The sequence below is a fragment of the Polypterus senegalus genome, chromosome 17, assembly GCF_016835505.1.
Source record: "Polypterus senegalus isolate Bchr_013 chromosome 17, ASM1683550v1, whole genome shotgun sequence".
NCBI lineage: Eukaryota > Metazoa > Chordata > Cladistia > Polypteriformes > Polypteridae > Polypterus > Polypterus senegalus.
In genome coordinates this window covers 79,479,030-79,499,567 of record NC_053170.1, presented here as the reverse complement: position 1 = coordinate 79,499,567, position 20,538 = coordinate 79,479,030, and the positions used below count along the sequence as shown (strand labels likewise).

General features: G+C 37.8%; 1 protein-coding gene across 4 annotated transcripts in view; it reads right to left on the bottom strand.

Moving 5' to 3' along the window:
* arsg (arylsulfatase G) overlaps window positions 1-20,538 on the bottom strand; it is a 211,358-nt gene that overhangs the window by 163,197 nt on the left and 27,623 nt on the right. For 3 of the 4 annotated variants that reach the window (XM_039739870.1, XM_039739873.1, XM_039739872.1), the window contains exons 2-3: window positions 1,904-2,146; window positions 11-198 (exon numbers count right to left, since the gene is read on the bottom strand). In XM_039739870.1, coding sequence (XP_039595804.1) covers window positions 11-198; window positions 1,904-2,124 — 409 coding nt within the window. In that variant the 5' untranslated portion in view covers window positions 2,125-2,146. Of the gene's footprint in view, window positions 1-10; window positions 199-1,903; window positions 2,147-3,145; window positions 3,162-20,538 lie in introns of those variants that run through there. The other variant, XM_039739871.1, reaches the window with a different exon arrangement.

Here is a 20,538-nt window from a genome sequence, read left to right as displayed (position 1 = left end):
CCAAATGTACCTATAATTGCTGTGTAATAACCCTCTTTCTTGAGTTCTTCAGCAAGGGTTGTTTCATTTAATGGTAGTCCGCCTATAGATCCTACAGCAAAGTTCCTTGTTACTCCATTTCTAAGTCCCAACCTTCCAGTTAACAAAGATGCTCTGGATGGGGAACAGGTGGATGCCGCAGCATGGAAATCTAAAAATCTGAACATGAGGCAAATGATCATTAATATAAGTTGACTTCAAGATAAATCAATTTATATGCAATACCCAGAGGTTGGAATTACACAAAAATCCAATCAAACTCATGTTTAACAGTCTTCCAGATTGTGTGAAATAAGGTCTTTCCATGTAGTTTCATCTCTATATAATATTAGATAGAAGAATACACATAATTAACATAAATACCAAATTATAATTCCATTTGTAGCACATTTTACTTAACATAAAAACATTTTTCTTTAATAAAAGGGAATGTCAATATAGCCATGTTTTATTATAGTACTAGGGTGTTGTACCGTGTTAGCCATTATGAATGTAGAGAAGAGCCAAGCAAAATGACACCTTTTTTTGGCTAACTAAAAAGATTACAATATGCAAGCTTTCAGGCAAGATAAAGAAGGGGCCTGAGTTGCCTCGAAAGCTTGCATATTGTAATCTTTTTAGTTAGCCAATAAAAGGTGTCATTTTGCTTGGCTCTTCTCTACATGTTTTATTATGGAAGAGAAAAAAACAGAAGCTGAAAAACTTATTTTTTGAAAAACCTAAAGCAGTGGACTGAGCCGCCTCCCCCCTCTGCATTCACTGGTCAAGAGTCTGCTCTTCAATTCAAAACCCTGACCCTTGTGAAGGGGCATCCTGTTTGTGGACTACTTTTATTTTCCCTAAGTATTTATTTGCCCATATTGTACCAAATAATGGGTATGTTTTCACATTATCAAAATAGTACTAGATGACTTGATATGTGGATTATGTGGTGAGAGTAATGGGGGATTTTTTGTTCTTGATTTGGTTTTAAATTTTGTTTTCTGTTGTCCATTGCTGGTCACCATAGGGTCCTGTTCTATCAGAAGGTTTTTTATCTCTATTTTCCACGAAAATGTGAGATTAACATTTTAGCTCTCACATTATTGCAAACTACAAGCAACATAAAAAAATATAATTTATGGGTAGAGCATTCTTTTCACTAGTGCAAGCTTCCTATGCAATCTGGCATTTCTAACTTACTATGTCTTAGTACAGTCCTTGAACTTTGGTGGTTTAAGCAGATTTGAATGCGACTGCTGAACAGGGTACTCAGCATGTTAATATGTGTGTATTCCACCGACAGCTTGTATCACATAACCACAAAAAGGAGTCCTGAGCATTCAGGTTCAATGGTCCTTACAATTAAAACGTGATTGGATAACATAATACTAAGGAAGAAGAGAAAAATATTGTTTAACATTAGTGGAGAAAATTAAGATTTGGGCAACCTCAGCCCCTTGGAAAAGACAATGTTGAAATCTAGCTGAACTAGGTCAAGGCCAAAGACACTGTCCAGAAACCCTAAATATTAAGAAATATATTACCGGTATGTAAAATAATAAATGAGTATGCCTCATACTTAAAGAAGAACAGAGCAGAATGACTGCCACCTTGTCAAGGGCTGTCTTTTGTGCCCAGTGCTGTTGGTACAAACTTTAGTTCCTACCGTATATCACTGAATTGATACATGGTAATAAAAATGACCTCAACAGGCAATATTCTCTTTTCACCAATGATGATGAATAAGAAATGGCAAACAAGTCCTGATCTGAAATCTGCAGTATATACTCCACAAACCATTTTGTTTCACAAACTTCATTGATAAGCCCTGATGAAAAATCATTCAAAGAATTTATTTAAAAATTTGAGGAGATTCTTATACCTCATCCCATCTTCTGCCATTTTGTCCAGGTTTGGAGTTTTAACTGTACTTGGCCAGTTTTGATGAACATCTCCCCATCCAATATCATCTGCCAGAATGATGATAAAATTAGGCTTTATCAAACTATTCCTCTTTTCACCTGCCAGCAGATCAGAGTGATAATACAGAACACTGGTCAAGAGAGCACTTGACACCACAAGGGCAGCAGAACATCCTTTCATTGTGAAATCTGTTTAGACACAACTGTGAAAAAAGAAAAAAAAATGATACTACGAATATTAACTTAAAATTCATAAAACAGACATTTTCATTTCTTTTTATTACATATGTTGAATGGTAGCTGCTGTATTTATATCAACATAATTTCAGTTTCAATACCGTAGATCTCTAAAAAAGTAAAAACAAGAGTGTAAAGAGTAGATTTATAGCATGTGATATTTTCACATTTCTAAATAATAAATATTGGGCCACAAATTAAGAACAGAAGTGTCTTTCCTAAGCAAAAAAATGAAGCTATGCTTAGAAATGCTTCTATTAGGAGTAACAACTAAGAAGGAGTTCCAAGTTCTTACAACTAAAGAACTTCAAATTCAGCACATTATACATTAAGTAAGTCAGCACATGACAAAGCTAATGCACCAGTTATCCAAAAGGTGGATAATACGGAGAATGTTATTCATAATGCCTACTCAAAGTTTCCTACTTTTTCTGTGCCATAAGACTTGATAATAAATGAACAGGAAGACCTTATAGACTTGGCAATGACTAATGGACTTGAAATTGATTATCAGAAAAACATTTACCACCTGATTTTAGACACAGCAGTTAAACTTTAAATTAAACATCATTTATTATAAATGTATCATACCTTTCAGAAACTGGATTTGTAAAATACACTGTTAAAAGGATCATGGCATTGTCTGCTATAATATTTACCTGTCAATCTCAACAGTTTATATTCAATCACTAGCAAATAATCAAACAGAATTAACAATTTAATCACAGGGTTTACTGCAAACAGACCTATTTTTTAAAGTAGCTCAAAGGAAGCACAAATGAATGATTTTCAGTTAACATCTGTTTTAAACATAGCAACATTTATTTCTAAAACACATTTGCATAAAAAGAATGTAACTCTGCTTTACAAGATGCAAACAGTTGCAAGAAAAGAAAAATACATTAGATAAGAATATAGACAAATAAATAAGATTCCAAAAATAGTAAGAATAAATCAATACACACTGGTTATGGCTGTCTATTGATCTGACGATAAAGCTGTCCATCCATTTGTCCATCTACATGGAAGTAAGAACCTGCTCAAAGCAGTTATTGATATTGGTGGCAGAGAGAATATGCAATCCTCAATCACACTGCTTCGCTTCCTGTTGAGACTCCACATAGCAATCTGCATTCAAGATGATGAGGTATGGCAGGAAGTTACACCACTTTGGATGGGCACTTGGTGGAACGGGGGGGGTTGGGTTCGTGGGTAAGACACTCTCACTCTGGACCTCACCTCTGACCTTGCTGCCATGGGTGCCTACCAGGAGTACACAACTCCCGATGACACTGCTCAGGGGATCATTAAGGCGGACTCAGGAGGTGCACTTATGCACTTACAAAACACAGATATACAAGTTGCAGAAAAAGTGAAGTCTGTTTGTTTTTAAATAGATATATCATCGGGGGATAAGTGAGACTTAACTAGGTTGGTCTACTCTCACACCAACACACACAGATCCTTTTCACACAACTACATATAAGTAATGGCCAACTGTCAGTTACTCTGTAGTATTCCACAATGAATTAAGTACATATGAGTGATGCCTCATGCATGTCACTCGTCAGTATCCCACATAGGGACACACTGCGTCTGGCTCTAACAATGTACCGATGTCCCCAATACAAATGAAGGCTCAATACCGACTGGTTATATGCCATTTACCAACCAAAGTTGTCTTACTTCCACCGCACTCAACCAACCTCTCAGCCATGAAAAACACTAAAAGTCAGAGCAAATGCCACCCTTACCTGTACCAAGTGTCTAATATTTACTTTATTACTTCACTCATTTTAGATATATTGACAACATACTGAAATGTAAAGGCAATGTGGTACTTAAAAGAATATAATAATACCAATGAAAAAAGTATTATAGAAAATTAAACAGATATCAGAGACTGTATAAATATAGTCTTAGGAAAATGTTTTCCAAAAATCAGCAATGTCAAGAAGGATGTTGTCCTGAGAAGCTTTTTTATTCAGCAAATGATGTGATGAATGAGTTATACTGTTCAACGTCCACATAAGATGATCTTCTCTTTTGTTCAGATGTGTCTTGGTCTCCGACGTTGTTTCCAATGTCATTCTGCTATCTCTTGGTCCTTCACACGGGCCATTGTTAATATTGTAACCACACGTGGGATTCTGAGACATCACCTACATGTGATTGACAAGCTATCCCTGGTGACTGATGGCTCTGTCCCATAGCTTTAAATTTGTATGTATCTGTACAACCTCTTACTGTGTACATTTTCTTTTACTATCTATCCAATTTATGAAGCATACAGATGACTCACATTGTAAGTAGAATATGTGCCCATATATACTGTGGGATTGGATTGGATTAATTGCAGGCTGCTGTCAGACTGGTGAATTTATAGGCATGTAAAATTTGACTCTTGGGAAGGCCTTCTTTCAATTGATAAATCTAACCACTGCCACACTTACCAACCACTGCTTGATACACTGGGTGGCTCATTACTGGCCTTGCCATATCCCTGTAAAATGTAGCAGCTGCTATTTCCTGGGTAGAATGAATGGAGAAATGGTTTGGATGAATATCTTATTTTGCATTAAAGAAAGAAAAAAGAAAAATTTAATTCATCCACTTCCTTTTCCAATCTTTCCAAACTGCAGTAAAATCAAAAACATGTCAGAATCAAACCCTACTCTTTTGAAAATAATAAATCTATACTAATAAAAGGCAAAGCCCTCACTCACTCATCACTAATTCTCCAACTTCCCGTGAAGGTAGAAGGCTGAAATTTGGCAGGCTCATTCCTTACAGCTTACTTACAAAAGTTGGGCAGGTTTCATTTCGAAATTCTACGCCTAATGGTCATAACTGGAAGGTATTTTTCTCCATTAACTGTAATAGAGTTGAGCTGGAAAGACGTGGGGGGAGTTTGTGTGACATCATCACGCTCCCACGTAATCACGTGAACTGACTGTCAGCAGTGCGTAGAAAACCAGGAAGACCTCCAAAAAGCGCTTAAGAAAACATGCATTATATAATTGAGAAGGCAGCGAAACAATAAGAAGCGAGCGAGTGACATATACTACCATATTCATGAGTGCGTCTACCTTGGAAAGAAAGCAAGGTGTAAACCTAAACTTTAAATTAAGTTCATAGACAGGCTACCGCTGGCGTTTCACATGCCCACAGGTAATGCGGGATACAAGTTTAATGAGAGGGGCCTTGGGATATAACCGAGAGTTTTGATCACTTTGTAACTAAGTTAAAATTGTAGGTGAAGGGGTGTGCTTATGCAAATTCCGAGAGACTGTGTTTGTGGGGGATTGACAGTTAAAGGCGGGTGGGGAGTCCGTCATCATCTCCCCTCCCATTCATCTCGTTTAAGCTCTGAGCTCAGCTCCACGGCTACGCCGTCTTCGCAACAACCGTCAGACTGCCACCAAATACTCACAGAAAACTCCACAAGTTAATACACACGCTGTCTCTAGAGTTTCTACACACTGAATCCTCCAGGCACTACTTACAAAAGGTCACATTGACAATCGTGTTACGTTATTTTTAAAATCTTTCCTTTTCTTAGCACAAGCACAGCTGAGAAGCTTCGATGCATGTGCTCCATAACGCTAAAAAATAATGCATTTAATCACACTTTGCATTACAAGCAAAAGGGAGCTTTGTCAATGCATGATTTCCTGGTACACGATTACATTGATCAGCGCATCCCAATTCATTTTACCCTCGCACCACCTTAGTTTGAGAAGAAGTATGAAAAAATATGAGGTTAACACAGAAAAACAGATCACCAATTCAAGCTTTATGAATAATCGATTGGCCATCAATAATTGTTTTGGTAAAGCCATCCTCCTTCCATTTTATAATTTTTCCGTCACTACCCATGATTAAATGAACGGTAAAAAAGTAAGAGCAAAGCGAGGGTGACTTATTTAGGCAGGCATATATATGACAGCAACACTCATGACAATGTCAATCATGTTACGTTATTATTAAAATGTTTCCTTTTCTTTTCATTACTTCTTTAACACACTACTTCTCCGCTGGTAGCGGGTATTTTACTATATATATATATATATGAATGACCTCCAAAGAGCGCTGAGACTTTTGATATCATGAGCGTGTCTGCAAAACTGGGGTCTCCTGCCCAGCAAAAGTCGAGCAGCGAGCGCGCGTGCATAGCTGTGCCGGCATTTGAGGCGCTGACTGCGCTTCTGCCTTAAGTCAAAGTGAGCACTTTTCATTTTTTTCATCCTCCCCCTGCGCTATAGCCCAGACAAGTGCAAACACGGGACCCCTTTTCTACACCACGGCAAAATAATATTAAGGCGATTCACACTTTCTTTTGCACGTATACGATTATGAGGTCCTCAGCTCGGATTATGAAGACACGCACAGGAGTGGAGGACTGACAGTGCCATCACAGCCGATTAATGGCGGGGCGTCTCACCAGTCTACACAAGACCCACCGCCACTGTCCCCAAAAGGCGATCATAACGTCAGCGAACACATCTCTCTATACTATATAAAAGAAAAAGGCAACTTTCCTTTCTTTACACCTTTTTTCCTTTTATCCCAAACCAAAGCCTTTCTCTCTTAACACTGCAGAGGACACAAAACTAATTTTCTTTAAATGCCGGTAAGGCACATTACCAGAGGCACAAATTTGAACGTTCACATAGAAAATGTAATTTCAATGTACCTGTACTTCTTAAAACGTTAATGTCCATCCATCCATTGTCTAACCCGCTGAATCCGAATAGGGTCACGGGGGTCCGCTGGAGCCAAAACCAGCCAACACAGGGCACAAGGCAGGAACCAATCCTGGGCAGGGTGCCAACCCACCGCAGGACACACACAAACACACCCACACACCAAGCACACACTAGGGCCAATTTGGAATCGCCAATCCACCTAACCTGCATGTCTTTGGATTGTGGGAGGAAACCGGGCGCCGGAGGAAACCCACGCAGACACGGGAGAACATGCAAACTCCACGCAGGGAGGACCCGGGAAGCGAACCCGGGTCTCCTAACTGCGAGGCAGCAGCGCTACCACAACTACAACGTTAATGTTTTACTGTTTAATAACTTATAGACTATAATTTATTATTTTTTCCTTGCACTCAGTGACCAAACCTATACACACACATATAGACACATACAAACATACACACAAGTATATGTATGTGTATATATATACACACACACACACACACATACATACATACATACACACATATATATAATTTGTGTGTGTGTATGTATGTGTGTGTATATATGATGTAGATAGGTATGTATGTATATATATATATATATATATATTTATGTGTATATGTAGATTGGTATATAGATATGTAGATATGAAGATATGTATGTGTATATATATGTATATATATATATGTATGTATGTATGTATGTATGTGTGTGTGTGTGTGTGTGTATATATATATATATATATATATATATGTAGACTCAAACCCATTATGACAGCAGCAATCCAAGCTGTGAGAAAACAGTAAAAAGGAGGCGTGTCAGGCGTCGTGGTACATTTTCTGATGCAGCTACGGAAAACAACTTCGTGGCGCTGCCGCCAAATACACAAAACAATTACTTTGACAATCGTGTTACATTATTTTTAAAATGTTTCCTTTTCTTTTTCATAACTTCTTTAACACATGACATCGCTAAAGCACGGGTATTTTGCTATATATATATATCACAGCGACACTCATAACAGTGACAAAACAATTACATTGACAATCATGTTACGTTATTTTCAAAATGTTTCCTTTTCTTTCTCTTTCCTTCTTTAACACACTACTTCTCCGCTGCCAAGCTCGGGTATATATATATATATATATATATATAGATAGATAGAGATATATATATATATAGATAGATATGAGAACAACATATATATATATATATAGATAGAGATATATATATATATATAGATAGATATGAGAACAACACTCATATCAATGACAAAACAATTACATTAACAACCATGTTACGTTATTTTTAAAATTTTTCCTTTTCTTTTTCGTACCTTCTTTAACACACTACTTCTCCGCTGCGAAGCGCGGGTATTCTGCTAGTACAGTTATAATTGTGTTTCTTTATATCCTGTTTGATATCAGCAACCTTCCACACATCACCCGCTTACATCTATTACAGTCTCTAGTTCTTATCACTGGTGAGCTAAGATCAAGATTGGAGTAAATTGCACTCATCAGGGAGGTAAAAAGATCAGCTATGGCACCTAGGCTATGACCCTTATTCCCTATCTCACAGGAAAATGAACTTTAAAGCTGTAAATTTGTCAATATATAAAATTATATTAAACGTACAATTGTATCAAATTTCATGCAAACAAGCAATTATCATAAATCCAATAATTGTTTAAGTGACTATAAATTCATTGTGAGAAACAACCTATTAATTATAGATTTAAGTGGCTCATATTAGTACAAATTAATCTAGCCACCAGGGAGGGCAAACCAGCCCAACTTGGTACCACACAAGATCCTGGTTAGAGAAAGTCTGCACCTGGGATCTTCTTTAAAGCCTTACCTCTTGGGTCTGATTGTGGAGGAGTTAAGTGCAAGTTTCTCTTTGATGACACTGTGTTATGTAGTACCAGAAAAGAAGAAGTGGAGAAGAAGTTGGATGAATGTAGTAGAGCTTTGTAAAATAGAGGACTGAAGATAAATAGGAAGAAGGCAGAATATATGAAGCTTAATGATGATCAGGGTTCAGAAGTTAGCCTGCCTAGAGAGCTATTGAAAAGAGTGGATATAATTAAATATAAAGGATCAGTGGTAGCCCAGGATGGACAGTTAGATGAGAATATTGAGATCAATGTGTAGAGTTACAAAAAAAGGACAGAATAAGAAAAGAGGCAATCATAGTACAACAAAAGTGATATCTAAGAAAGTATAGGAAAGTAGTTTGAAGTGGCATGGACATGTGATTAGGAGAGAGAAAGAATATATGGACAAAAGTGTGCTTGAAGTGGAAGTTCAGGGGAAGAGAAAGATAGTGAGGCCAAAGCGGAGGTGGGTAGATAAAGTATAAGAAGATGTGAAGGGAAAGGGTGTGACTGGAGAAAAGATGCAAGACCAAGTCGTATGGAAAAGGCTGATCAAGCAAATCAACCCTCATAGAAGTGGGAAAAGATACAGAGGAAGAAGAAGTCAACATTGAGGAGAAGTTAAATACTGGCCATAATAACTTTTATTACCTAACCTGTGTTGTGATAGAGAGCTATACATTTCTTTTGTGTTGCAACTTTTCATATCCAATTTACCACACCCCTCTTAGCAACCCAAAACAGTAAAGAAAAAGAATTTCCTTCATTGTCAAGATGATTTTTATTTTGTGACAAACAAGTAATAAATGTAATCTTGGTTTCAGTATAAACAAATCTGTTTGCTCTGGAATCATGCCAAACTAAAATGCCTAAGTCAAGCCCATGCACAAATCAACACGTTTTGTACACTTGCCTGAAATCACAAAGTTGAGCTCCTGATAGTACTTTTTGCAAACATTCTATAAGGAACTGTTATTAAGAGATGGTCCTCTACCTGCTTGGTTTGACAGACTGCCCATGAATGCTTTAAGCTCACAATTTCCACTTCTCTCTCATCTTCCTTACCCCTGCAGTAAACAGTTAAATGCAGCAGATTACACTCAACACAGATGAGTGGAGTTCAACACCTTAATATTTCTATGCTCCAAAGCACATCTGCTCAAATAGTGGCCCTGTGAGCCTCCAAAGCTTCTTCTGGAAATGTTGCAAGTTGTATTTTTAATGCACCATATATAAGCAAATGTATATGCAGTACTCTTAAAAAGTTTCGTAAAGGAGGTCCACTCTTCTAAGTTTTCATAAAGCAATTCTCCCAACTGAAATTCTATATTTCTTCTCCAGTTCTTTCCCATCCTGCTATATATTGAGTCAGCTAAATCTAACAAAAATGCCTCTAGGTGTCATAAATTCAATAAAATCTTGCCAGAGACTGCTAAAATACATGACAAATAAAACCAAACATACTTTATTACTGCTTGATTTTTTTAAGTCATTTTCACATTTGTGTTCATTAAGAATGTCCACTTAGTTTGTACTCTGTCAGCACTGAATGATAGGTGACATCTCTGCCACTTTTTAAAATTTAAACATATATCATAAGTAAACAGCAGCTTTATTATATTTTAATCAGTGGCAAGTAACTGTTATATGTCTAATCTCCTTTTGTTAATTTAATAGTCATAAACATTTAATTTTTAAAGCCTTTTCCATACTGGCAAAAGGTGATTTAGCAGCATTCATTTTCTCACTAACTCTACTGACAGAAGAACATACAACTCATTGCTGTGTTGGCAGACACCACTTGAAACAGCAAGGTGCCGTTTAAAAACGATTTAGATTTATGAAGCAAATTAAAGCAACCCTAAACTTTTTTAACAACTATAGTTATTTTTATTACCACATGTCATTCCTCAACCATACACTCCCACCCACAGCACTAAAATTACTCTAAAAATTTCCTTCATTGCAAAGAATTAGGGCATGTCGTCCAGGGTTAACACAGTAATGGAGGTCTTTACAACACATTACTTTACATAAAGTTTCAAGTATGCAGTGGAGTGCTACAAGGGCTATGAACACAGAAGTAATGATCACAAAATGTATGAGAGCTTTTGACATGGCAGAACTCAGTTGGCAGTGCTTTTCAGTTGTTCCTCGGTGTATTGAATCTAATAAGAATATCTAATGGTTTGAGTGCCTCTATCATGTAATGCTCTAAATTGTCACATCGACGATATGTCACAGACATGAGCTGCAAAAGTCTAACACTTTTTTTTTTTTAACTGTACAAGTTGTAAGACTGAAACCAAGAGCTGGCAGTTTTTTTTCCATAGCTCTGTGTTGAGCAAATGTTTGGTAATTTAGGAAATAACGTGCCCTCAAGCACCTTAGGAATTACATTTCAGTCCACTTCAGCCCTTGCTCTGTTGAGACCTTTCAAATTAAGGAGAAAGCTCAGTTTTGGCCACTGTCCATGCAGAAAAGCATTTATTTCCTCTATACGATGAGACACTAATTGTTAAAATAGTAAAATAGAGTAAAATAGAAAAGGCAGGTGCCCTGTTATTGAGCCTACACACTTAAGAGCATTTCACATTATGTGATTTTTCCATCGATTTTGAGTCACAGCCTTCATTTATGTAATCTTAGCAAGTCAGTGGCACACTCCTATCATGACCAGATGCGTAATGTGACATGCCCAGTGACTCGCCCCAACAAAATCCCACTGTCTTTTGTCACACTGGTAGGCTCTGTGTACATGAGAACTGTGAATGCTTATCTAGAAGTATAATTCATACAATGCAGCAATAAGAAATAAAAGAACAAAGGTGGTTTTGAACCTCATAAACAGAAGAGAAGCTTGTGTGTCTGAACGCTCATATTTTATGTGCCACAACAGAATGGAAAAAAGAAAAAAAGGCCAGAGATTGCGGCTGAACTAGCTGTACCTGTCTACCCTTCGTACAGCTCCAGCTACATCAGGCAGAATGCACTGGCTGTGTCAAAAAGGGGCTAACAGGATTGAGCTGGAAGGAAGGAATTCAGTTGGCAAATGTGAAATGCCCAGCAGTTATCAGTCGTGAAAACCGACATGGTTTGGCGAAGAGATCAGCAACTGCAGTCAGCAAGTCAGACATACCCAGCAACCAGAAGTTGCTTTATGGAATGCAGTATTTCTTTTGTTGCTGTTTTTGAGCCCTAGGATTAAGCGCAGCCATACTTTCAGCATTTTCTTATTCTTCTTTTTTGGAAGAGAGATACAGAAATTAATTGTTAGCACATCATCTCATAGTCAGACAGCCAGCATATCAGTCATTTGGCTACTTTCTCTCCTAACTCATTAATGTATCTCCTTCATGCTATAGAAATAAAACAAGCTCATAAGGAACAGTAATCCTTCATAATCAATGTTAGGGGCCCATCTAAATGTGTTTTGAACACTTACCAACACAGCAGATGGGGTAAATCTGTTGCTAATGCTTGCACACTTGCATATAGTTTCATGATGATATAGATTTTCTCTGAACAGCTAAAAAGAATATATGACATGATGGTTACTTATACACAGACTTGCTAAATCCTGTATATTAGCAAAAAGGCTATGCAGAAATGGACATAACAAAAATAAAATTAAAATAGCATTTTTTCAATGTGCATCGCTCAAAGAAATATTGTATACTAAATGAAAATGTGTATTCGGAAAAACCATGCATAATACTACGTGTAAGAATATTCTGACATATTGCAATGTTCTCTAATATGTTTCTATATATTAATTTTTTGTTACCACACTCTTTCCTCATGGGAAGATAAAATTCTGCCGTTTTCTGGTTATTTGCAATTTCTGTAGGGTGGCAACTGTTAACATGAGGAACTTTTAAAAAATTGCAACAACGAAACTAAAATAAACACCCATCATGTTCTGGTTTGGGAAATGTAACTGACTATGAAAAAGAATTTGATTCAGATTAATGAAGAATATAGCTGCAAGATGGTGACATCAAATCAAGCCAACGGTATCAAAGACAAATTTAGAGCACTCCTGCAGAGAAGGTTAGGGCAGTACCGGTACTGTAAGTGAAACAGAGTCATTGTCTGTGTTCCTAAAGAGGCTGTGGTAGAAGACAATAAGTAGCGGGCCCAATGTGATGCCCAGGGTGTTCTCAGCCCTGTCATATTCTTGCTTCAATGGGTCAATGATAGTCATGACTGGAATGGACTAGTGATATGAGGACACAAACATCAAGACTGGTGCAAAAGTGCTTAGTGCAAGTTCATTCTTTAATAATTCAAAATGGTATTTAAAGTGCAGGTGCAAACATCTTCAATAAATTATTTTAAAAATCCACATTGCGGTGAAGTATCCTAAAATCAAAACAGTCAGCTAAATACTTAAATAGATCAAATCTAGGTTAATATCAGACTGAACACAGGATATCACACTGCACTCCAGTACTCTCTCCTTTAATCTCTTTTAATAGTCTCCCATGTTCAACCTGAAGTCTAGTCAGCAGGTCTGAGACCCCGACTATTACAGTTATCCTTATTTTGGCTCTTATCCTCACCACCTCCCTTGGTGTCCATTGGGACCAACACAGAGCACAGCTCCTAAATTCTATCACCTTCCATTGACATCTTTAGGTATCCGGGAAGCCCGTGATTGCTATGCTCCGCCAGCTTAGTACAGTTGATCTCGCTGGTAGAACCATTCCCCTCGCTCCCCTGCAGGGCTCCCCTGACTGCAACACCTCCATCCCGCAGCACTGGCTTGATCTCCTGATTCTCATTTCTTTTCTTACAGTGTGTTCCTTTGATTTTTCTCCTCAGTTCTCTTTCTCATAACCTTTATAGCCCTATAAGTATGGAGCACTAAAGAGGGCTGGCTGAGCTGACTGCAATCTCACACATGAAAGGACAATCAGCCAGCTCCCTCATTTAGTGTCCAGCAGCTGTATGGCTTTTCTCCCGTATACCAACACTCACAGAGTCTGAGCTGCACTATCAGCTGGACCTACATTGACCTGCTAAAGACCCACATGCTTTACCACATCCAGATGCTCAGACATTGCATAAGCAGCCGTTGCAAACAGAGGTGGGTGGAAAAGTGTAGACTGATTCTTAGTATCAGCCACTACTGCATCATAAAATGCATTTCAGAGTGTACATAATCACAATATAATGCTATACCTCATAACTTTGATCTCCCCTTGAAACCTATGGATTCCTCCTACTTGAAAACTTGTAAAAGCTGCAGTCAGCTTAAAGATCTAATTTATAGGCCTTTGTCCTATAAATCATTTAAAAAGAATGTGACACACTGGCTAGCTAGGAAAGGACTGCAACTGGCATATCAAATATAGAGTATCCAGTATCAATATGGGCCAGGGAATGGTAAACCCTACTGGGAGAAATGGTATCACTCAGGTTCTAAGTAAGAATAAAAGTGGTACAGAACCAGCGGGAAGCTTTTTACAGACTAACTGGTGACAATCGTGAGTTTTACCATAACAGAAGTGGGACTAAACTGCATATTACTGAGGGAAGTGAGTTTAATGTGGTGATCAATAAATAACTAAAATTATTACTGCGATTTTGTTTTAATTCAGATATTTGTGATTGTTTTTGGCTTCAGTTATAAATTTACACATAACTTTTGCTTGTATTTATACCCATATGAATGTTTTTACCTTGTGCTAGGAAATCATATTACTTACTGAAGACACTACACAGTAAGCTTATTTAAGATGCAATACAAGACAAAAGTTCAAGAGGAAACATCTGGAGACAAAAGTACAAAAGGAGACTCAGCTGAAGGTCAGTCTAAAGATTATTTTACTGTAAATAACCACAACCTGCCAGAATTTTCAAGTTAAAGAGATATGCAGGGAAAAGAGGAGACATTTGGAGCAACTGAATCATGTTTTGGCCTAATTTTTCATAGCAGTAAAACAATAAAAAAGAGCAGCTAAAATACCTGCTGCCGTTTCACAAATCAGGCGTAGCCATGCAGTCACATGACCACACACAAACTGTGACAGTATAGTGGCACAAACTCCTCCCAGACAGCGAACAGGGAAAGAAAGAATACAAGTGGAACCTTTGTGGAAATTTGTTCCAGAAACGTGCTTGAAATCCAAAGCACTCATATATCAAAGCAAATTTTCCCATAAGAAATAATGGAAACTCAGATGATTCGTTCCACAACCCAAAACTATTCATATAAAAATTAATACAAAATATAAAGTAAAAATACATAAAATAAATTAACCTGCACTTTACCTTTGAAAAGAATCATGGCTGGTGTGAGTGAGTTTCTAAACTCTTGTGGGATTTCACCCAGCGGGACGACACGCGGAAGAGCGTCCCGAAGCAACCATAGGCACCCAGCACTGTAGCATTTCGCCGTAAAAGAAAATCCGAAAAGATTGCGGTCATGCTATAAGCACCTGCCATTGATGGGTAATACAAGGAACAAGGAACATTATAAATGCACAGGGTACAGTATTACTTGGCCACTAACCTGGGCATGACCCTGCCTGACTGCTATGTCTGTGAATAGGAGAGTGGCAGATCCTGCTACAATAAATAACCGCACCGTTCTTGTTTCAATCTGAATAAAGATGGTGTCGCTAAAGTACTGAGACTAAGCTTCATGTTTTGGGGTGCAAGATGACTCACACGTCACAGCACACACACGTGGTCACAATGCTGTAGTAAACAGTATACGCTCGTACGGATGTTGACTATATGAGTGAGGCATGCCAACCGAAGATTGCCCACAATCCCAGAGCAAGAGAGAGAAGAACCATCAGCTCAGTTGTGATCACATGAGGCTTGGCAGACAAAGTGTACACGGACTACTCGTATTGCAAGACCTCGCTCGTTTATCATGTCAAAATTTAGTAAAAATTTTAGCTTGTCTTACAAAACACTAGAAACCCAAGTTACTTGCAATCCAAGGTTCCACTTGTACATGAAAAATGAGAACCAACTCCTGCTGAAGCTTAACCATCACTTCACTGTGAAGAACAAGCACGTTTTAACCAAACATGCACAGACACAGACAGTCAAGTAATGTGAGAATTATTGTACGTGCACACGCTGCCTTGTTCTAATGTTATTTTCTATCAGCTGTGCTATTTGGAGGGCAAGTGAATATGCAGTATTATACTGTCAGTGTACAGGATATCTTGTCACTGTAAGTAGTTTGCACTGTTCAAACATACATGTTACCTACTGTAGGTATTGGCTTTGTTGTGAAAAACTGAGATTTGGAACTTTGTGTTATTTGTGCATCTTTATTTTGTAAAGATGTTATTTATTTTTGCTAATTTTTTATTATTTGGAAATCACAGAATTTGCACATTATTTTATATTTGTGCCTGTCTTATTACATTTCTAAAAAAATAAATCATTTACCGTATTATGATCAAACAGTTACTCAGTACTTGAGTAGTCTTCACCAAATACTTTTTTTCTCTTACTTGAGTAATTTTTTGGATGACTATTTTTTACTTCTACTTGAGTAATATTATTTAGAAGTAACGCTACTCTTACTTGAGTACAATGTTTGGCTACTCTACCCACGTCTGCCTATAAGCAGAGTCTAGTCTGACACAGTACAGAGTGAAATGTACCTTTATTATGAACTGAAATTAACCTTACAGCTGAACTGAAAAAAGGGAACAGAATCGCTGACTTGCAGTCTGTGAAGACAAGTTTGTTGAAACTTGAAAACTGCATAGAAGTACACTGAGGAAATGACCCATCCAAGTTATGCAATGTAGCTTAAAAAGAAACTTTAAGTTAGGCTAGTGTAGGTTTTAAAATTAGATACACTCTTACATGGGCATACATGCAAGGTTTTCACTCTGGGAATTTCAGAGCTAAAAATTTATATAGGTAAGTGTCCTGTAAACTACTTGGTTTGTTTAATTTACATTCTTGGGTTTTGTTAAAGGAATACTACAACAAAAAATGATGTTTTATGGGTTTTTTATAATTTTTTTATATACAGTCATATGAAAAAGTTTGGGAACCCCTCTTAATTCTTTGGATTTTTGTTTATCATTGGCTGAGCTTTCAAAGTAGCCACTTCCTTTTAATATATGACATGCCTTATGGAAACAGTAGTATTTCAGCAGTGACACTAAGTTTATTGGATTAACAGAAAATATGCATCATAACAAAATTAGACAGGTACATAAATTTGGGCACCCCACCAAAGATATTACATCAATACTTAATTGAGCCTCCTTTTGCAAATATAACAGCCTCTAAGATGCCTCCTATAGCCTTTGATGACTGTCTGGATTCTGGATGGAGGTATTTTTGACAATTCTTCCATACAAAATCTCTCCAGTTCAGTTAAATTTGATGGCTGCCGAGCATGGACAGCCTGCTTCAAATCATCCCAAAGATTTTCGATGATATTCAAGTCAGGGGACTGTGACGACCATTCCAGAACATTGTACTTCTCCCTCTGCATGAACGCCTTTGTAGATTTCGAACTGTGTTTTGGGTCATTGTCTTGTTGGAATATCCAACCCCTGCATAATTTCAACTTTGGGACTTATGCTTGAACATTATCCTGAAGAATTTGTTGATATTGGGTTGAATTCATCTGACCCTCGACTTTAACAAGGACCCCAGTCCCGGAACTAGCCACACAGCATGATGGAACATCCATGAAATATGACAGTAGGTAGCAGGTGTTTTTCTTGGAATGTGGTGTTCTTCTTCTGCCATACGAATCGTTTTTTGTTATGACCAAATAACTCAATCTTTGTCTGATCAGTCCAAAGCACTTTGTTCCAAAATGAATCTGACTTGTCTAAATGAGCATTTGCATACAACAAGCGACTCTGTTTGTGGCGTGAGTGCAGAAAGGGCTTCTTTCTCATCACCTTGCCATACAGATGTTCTTTGTGCAAATTGCGCTGAATTGCAGAACAATGTACAGATACACCATCAGCAGCAAGATGTTCTTGCAGGTCTTTGGAGGTGATCTGTGGGTTGTCTGTAACCATTCTCACAATCCTGAACATATGCAACTTTTTTTTTTAATCTTTTTTTCTCCATGAAAACATGGATTAATTTTTTTCTGTTGACATTAGTAACATTTTTAACAAGTATAATTTTTGGATGTAGTATTTCTTTAAAGTTTTAAAATTGATACTTGTGGGTTCCCAGGTGAAGTGCTGCACCATCCAAACAAACACATTTTAAAGAACCATCAAGATGAGCTAATTAGTATTCAGCTTGTTGTCGCTGACTGATAGGAATATATTTCACTGCAAATAACTTCAACTGCTCTACATAGCCAAAATATAGTGCATCCAGCTCTGATTAAGAAAGGCAGTTGGATAAGTGAGTTAACATGATGGATGGATGAATGAAGCACCATCCAGCGGTTTTCTTAGGGTGTAGAAAAGAGGAACATTGGCTCCAGCTGTGAAAACAGGTAGGTTATGATAAAACAAATCCAAGAAATACCTATGCATAGAATAAGAGTGAGTATGATGGAGCAGAATGACCTAACTTTCTTTAAGGTCCCACTTTAAAATCTCAACTTTACTGCACCAAAGACTAACTTGAAAGTGCCATGGCAATCAATTCCACCTCAGTTGTTATATTTAATACTCCCAGAAGAGGGATGACGCAGTGTCTTTGCTTATCTAGGTATTTAAGGCTGAAAACAATGAGCAGATACAGAGAGTGCATGCCAACATGATTATTACTTCAAGATAAGATACCTACACTGAATGTCATGTACCAATATTTCGTAACGTATGCATCTATAGTGAAAATAAAAAATACTTAATTTTGAACTATTAAAGTAATTTGAGAAAAAAGTGTGCCTAGGTGATTTTCAAGGATTTTTGCAAACACAGAATGGTTCTGCTTAAACTTACTTACGAAAGTTAAGCAGATTTCATTTTGAAATTCTACGCGTAACGGTCAAAACTGAATCCTACTTAAATACATATATACAGCCATTGCCTGCAGCTCGGTCGCCGTGTGAGGTGGAGTCGCGTCACCCATCACCATGCCTCCCACGTAGTTGGCTGCCTGCCTATATTGTGTCCCCCTTGCCCACGCCTCCCACGTAATTGAGTGCCTGCCCATATAAGGCAGTCCGTCACCAGCAATCCAATAGACATGCTGCCGCTACGAGACGTTTGTCATGCCTAACACGAATACGATTTTCACGAGATACAAGTTTAGTGAGAAGATGCAAGGTATAAATGAGACTTTTGATCACTTTGTAACGGAGTTAAAATTGCTGGTGAAGGACTGTGCTTATGCAAACAAAGATGAGATGGTCAGGGATAGAATAGTGTTTGGCACAAACTCAGCAAAAGTCCAAGTGAAACTTTTAAGTGCTGGGTCTGAGCTAACATTAAATAAAGTCGTGGACATCGCAAGATCGCACGAGATAGCACAAGCACAGCTGAGAACCTTCGATACATGTACTCAGAGCGGCTCATGTAAACTGACTGTGAACACAGTACGCAGACAACAAGCAAAAGCTCCAAAGAGTGCTGAACAAAAAACACATTACACAATTGAGAAGGCAGCAAAAGAATATGAAGCGAGTGATGCATACAAGCATATTCATAAGTACAGCTACTGCAGAAACAAAGCACACGGTGGAAAAAGTCAATGTCCAGCTAAAGGAAGACAGTGCAAAGGAAGATGAGATGGTCAGGAATAGAATAGTGTTTCACACAAACTCAGCAAAAGTGTGAGAGAAACTTTTAAATGCCGGGTCTGAGCTAACATTAAATAAAGCCATGGACATCGCAAGATCGCACAAGATATTCGCGAGATACAAGTTTAATGAGAAGCGGCAGGGTACAAACGAGACTTTTGATCACTTTGTAACGGAGTTAAAATTGCTGGTGAAGGACTGTGCTTATGCAAATGAAGATGAGATGGTCAGGGATAGAATAGTATTTGGCACAATCTCAGCAAAAGTGCGACAGAAACTTTTAAGTGCCAGGTCTGAGCTAACATTAAATAAAGCCGTGGACATCGCAAGATCGCGCAAGATAGCACAAGCATAGCTGAGAACCTTCGATGCATGTATTCAGAGCGGCTCACGTGAACTGACTGTAAACACAGTACGCACACAAAAAGCAAGAGCTCCAAAGAGCGCTGAGCAAAAAACGCATTACACAATTGAGAAGGCAGCAAAAGAATATGAAGCGTGTGACGCATACAAGCATAATCATAAGTGCAGATACTGCAGAAACAAAGCACACGGTGGAAAAAGTCAATGTCCAGCTAAAGGAAGACAGTGTAAAAAATGTGGTAAATTGAACCACTTCGCTAAAGTTTGCAGTACTGGGAAAGGTAAACCTGTGCATGCAGTATGTGATGTCTCAGATAAAGAGGAAGACGAGCTGTTTATTGATGCAGTAAGAAAGGAACAACCCTCTGAAGCTGAACAAGCCTTTGTAGACATATCAATAGGAAAGCAAGGTGTAAAGCTTAAGTTTAATTTAAGTTCATAGACACGCTGCCGCTAAATAGTCGCAGGCAAATCCACATATACCGGGAATTCCTGTTAAACTTCTTAGATTCACGAGTACCAATTTGGGAAGTGAACACTTTGATGAATGAAACCTGTTATCTTTACAACGGTTGACAAAAACGGAATATAACTTGCACACAACACATCCTCCAAATTGAAAGAAAAATTGAGAATCAAATCATGTTACATTAATTTTAAAGTGTTTCCTTTTCTTTTTCATAACTTCTTTAA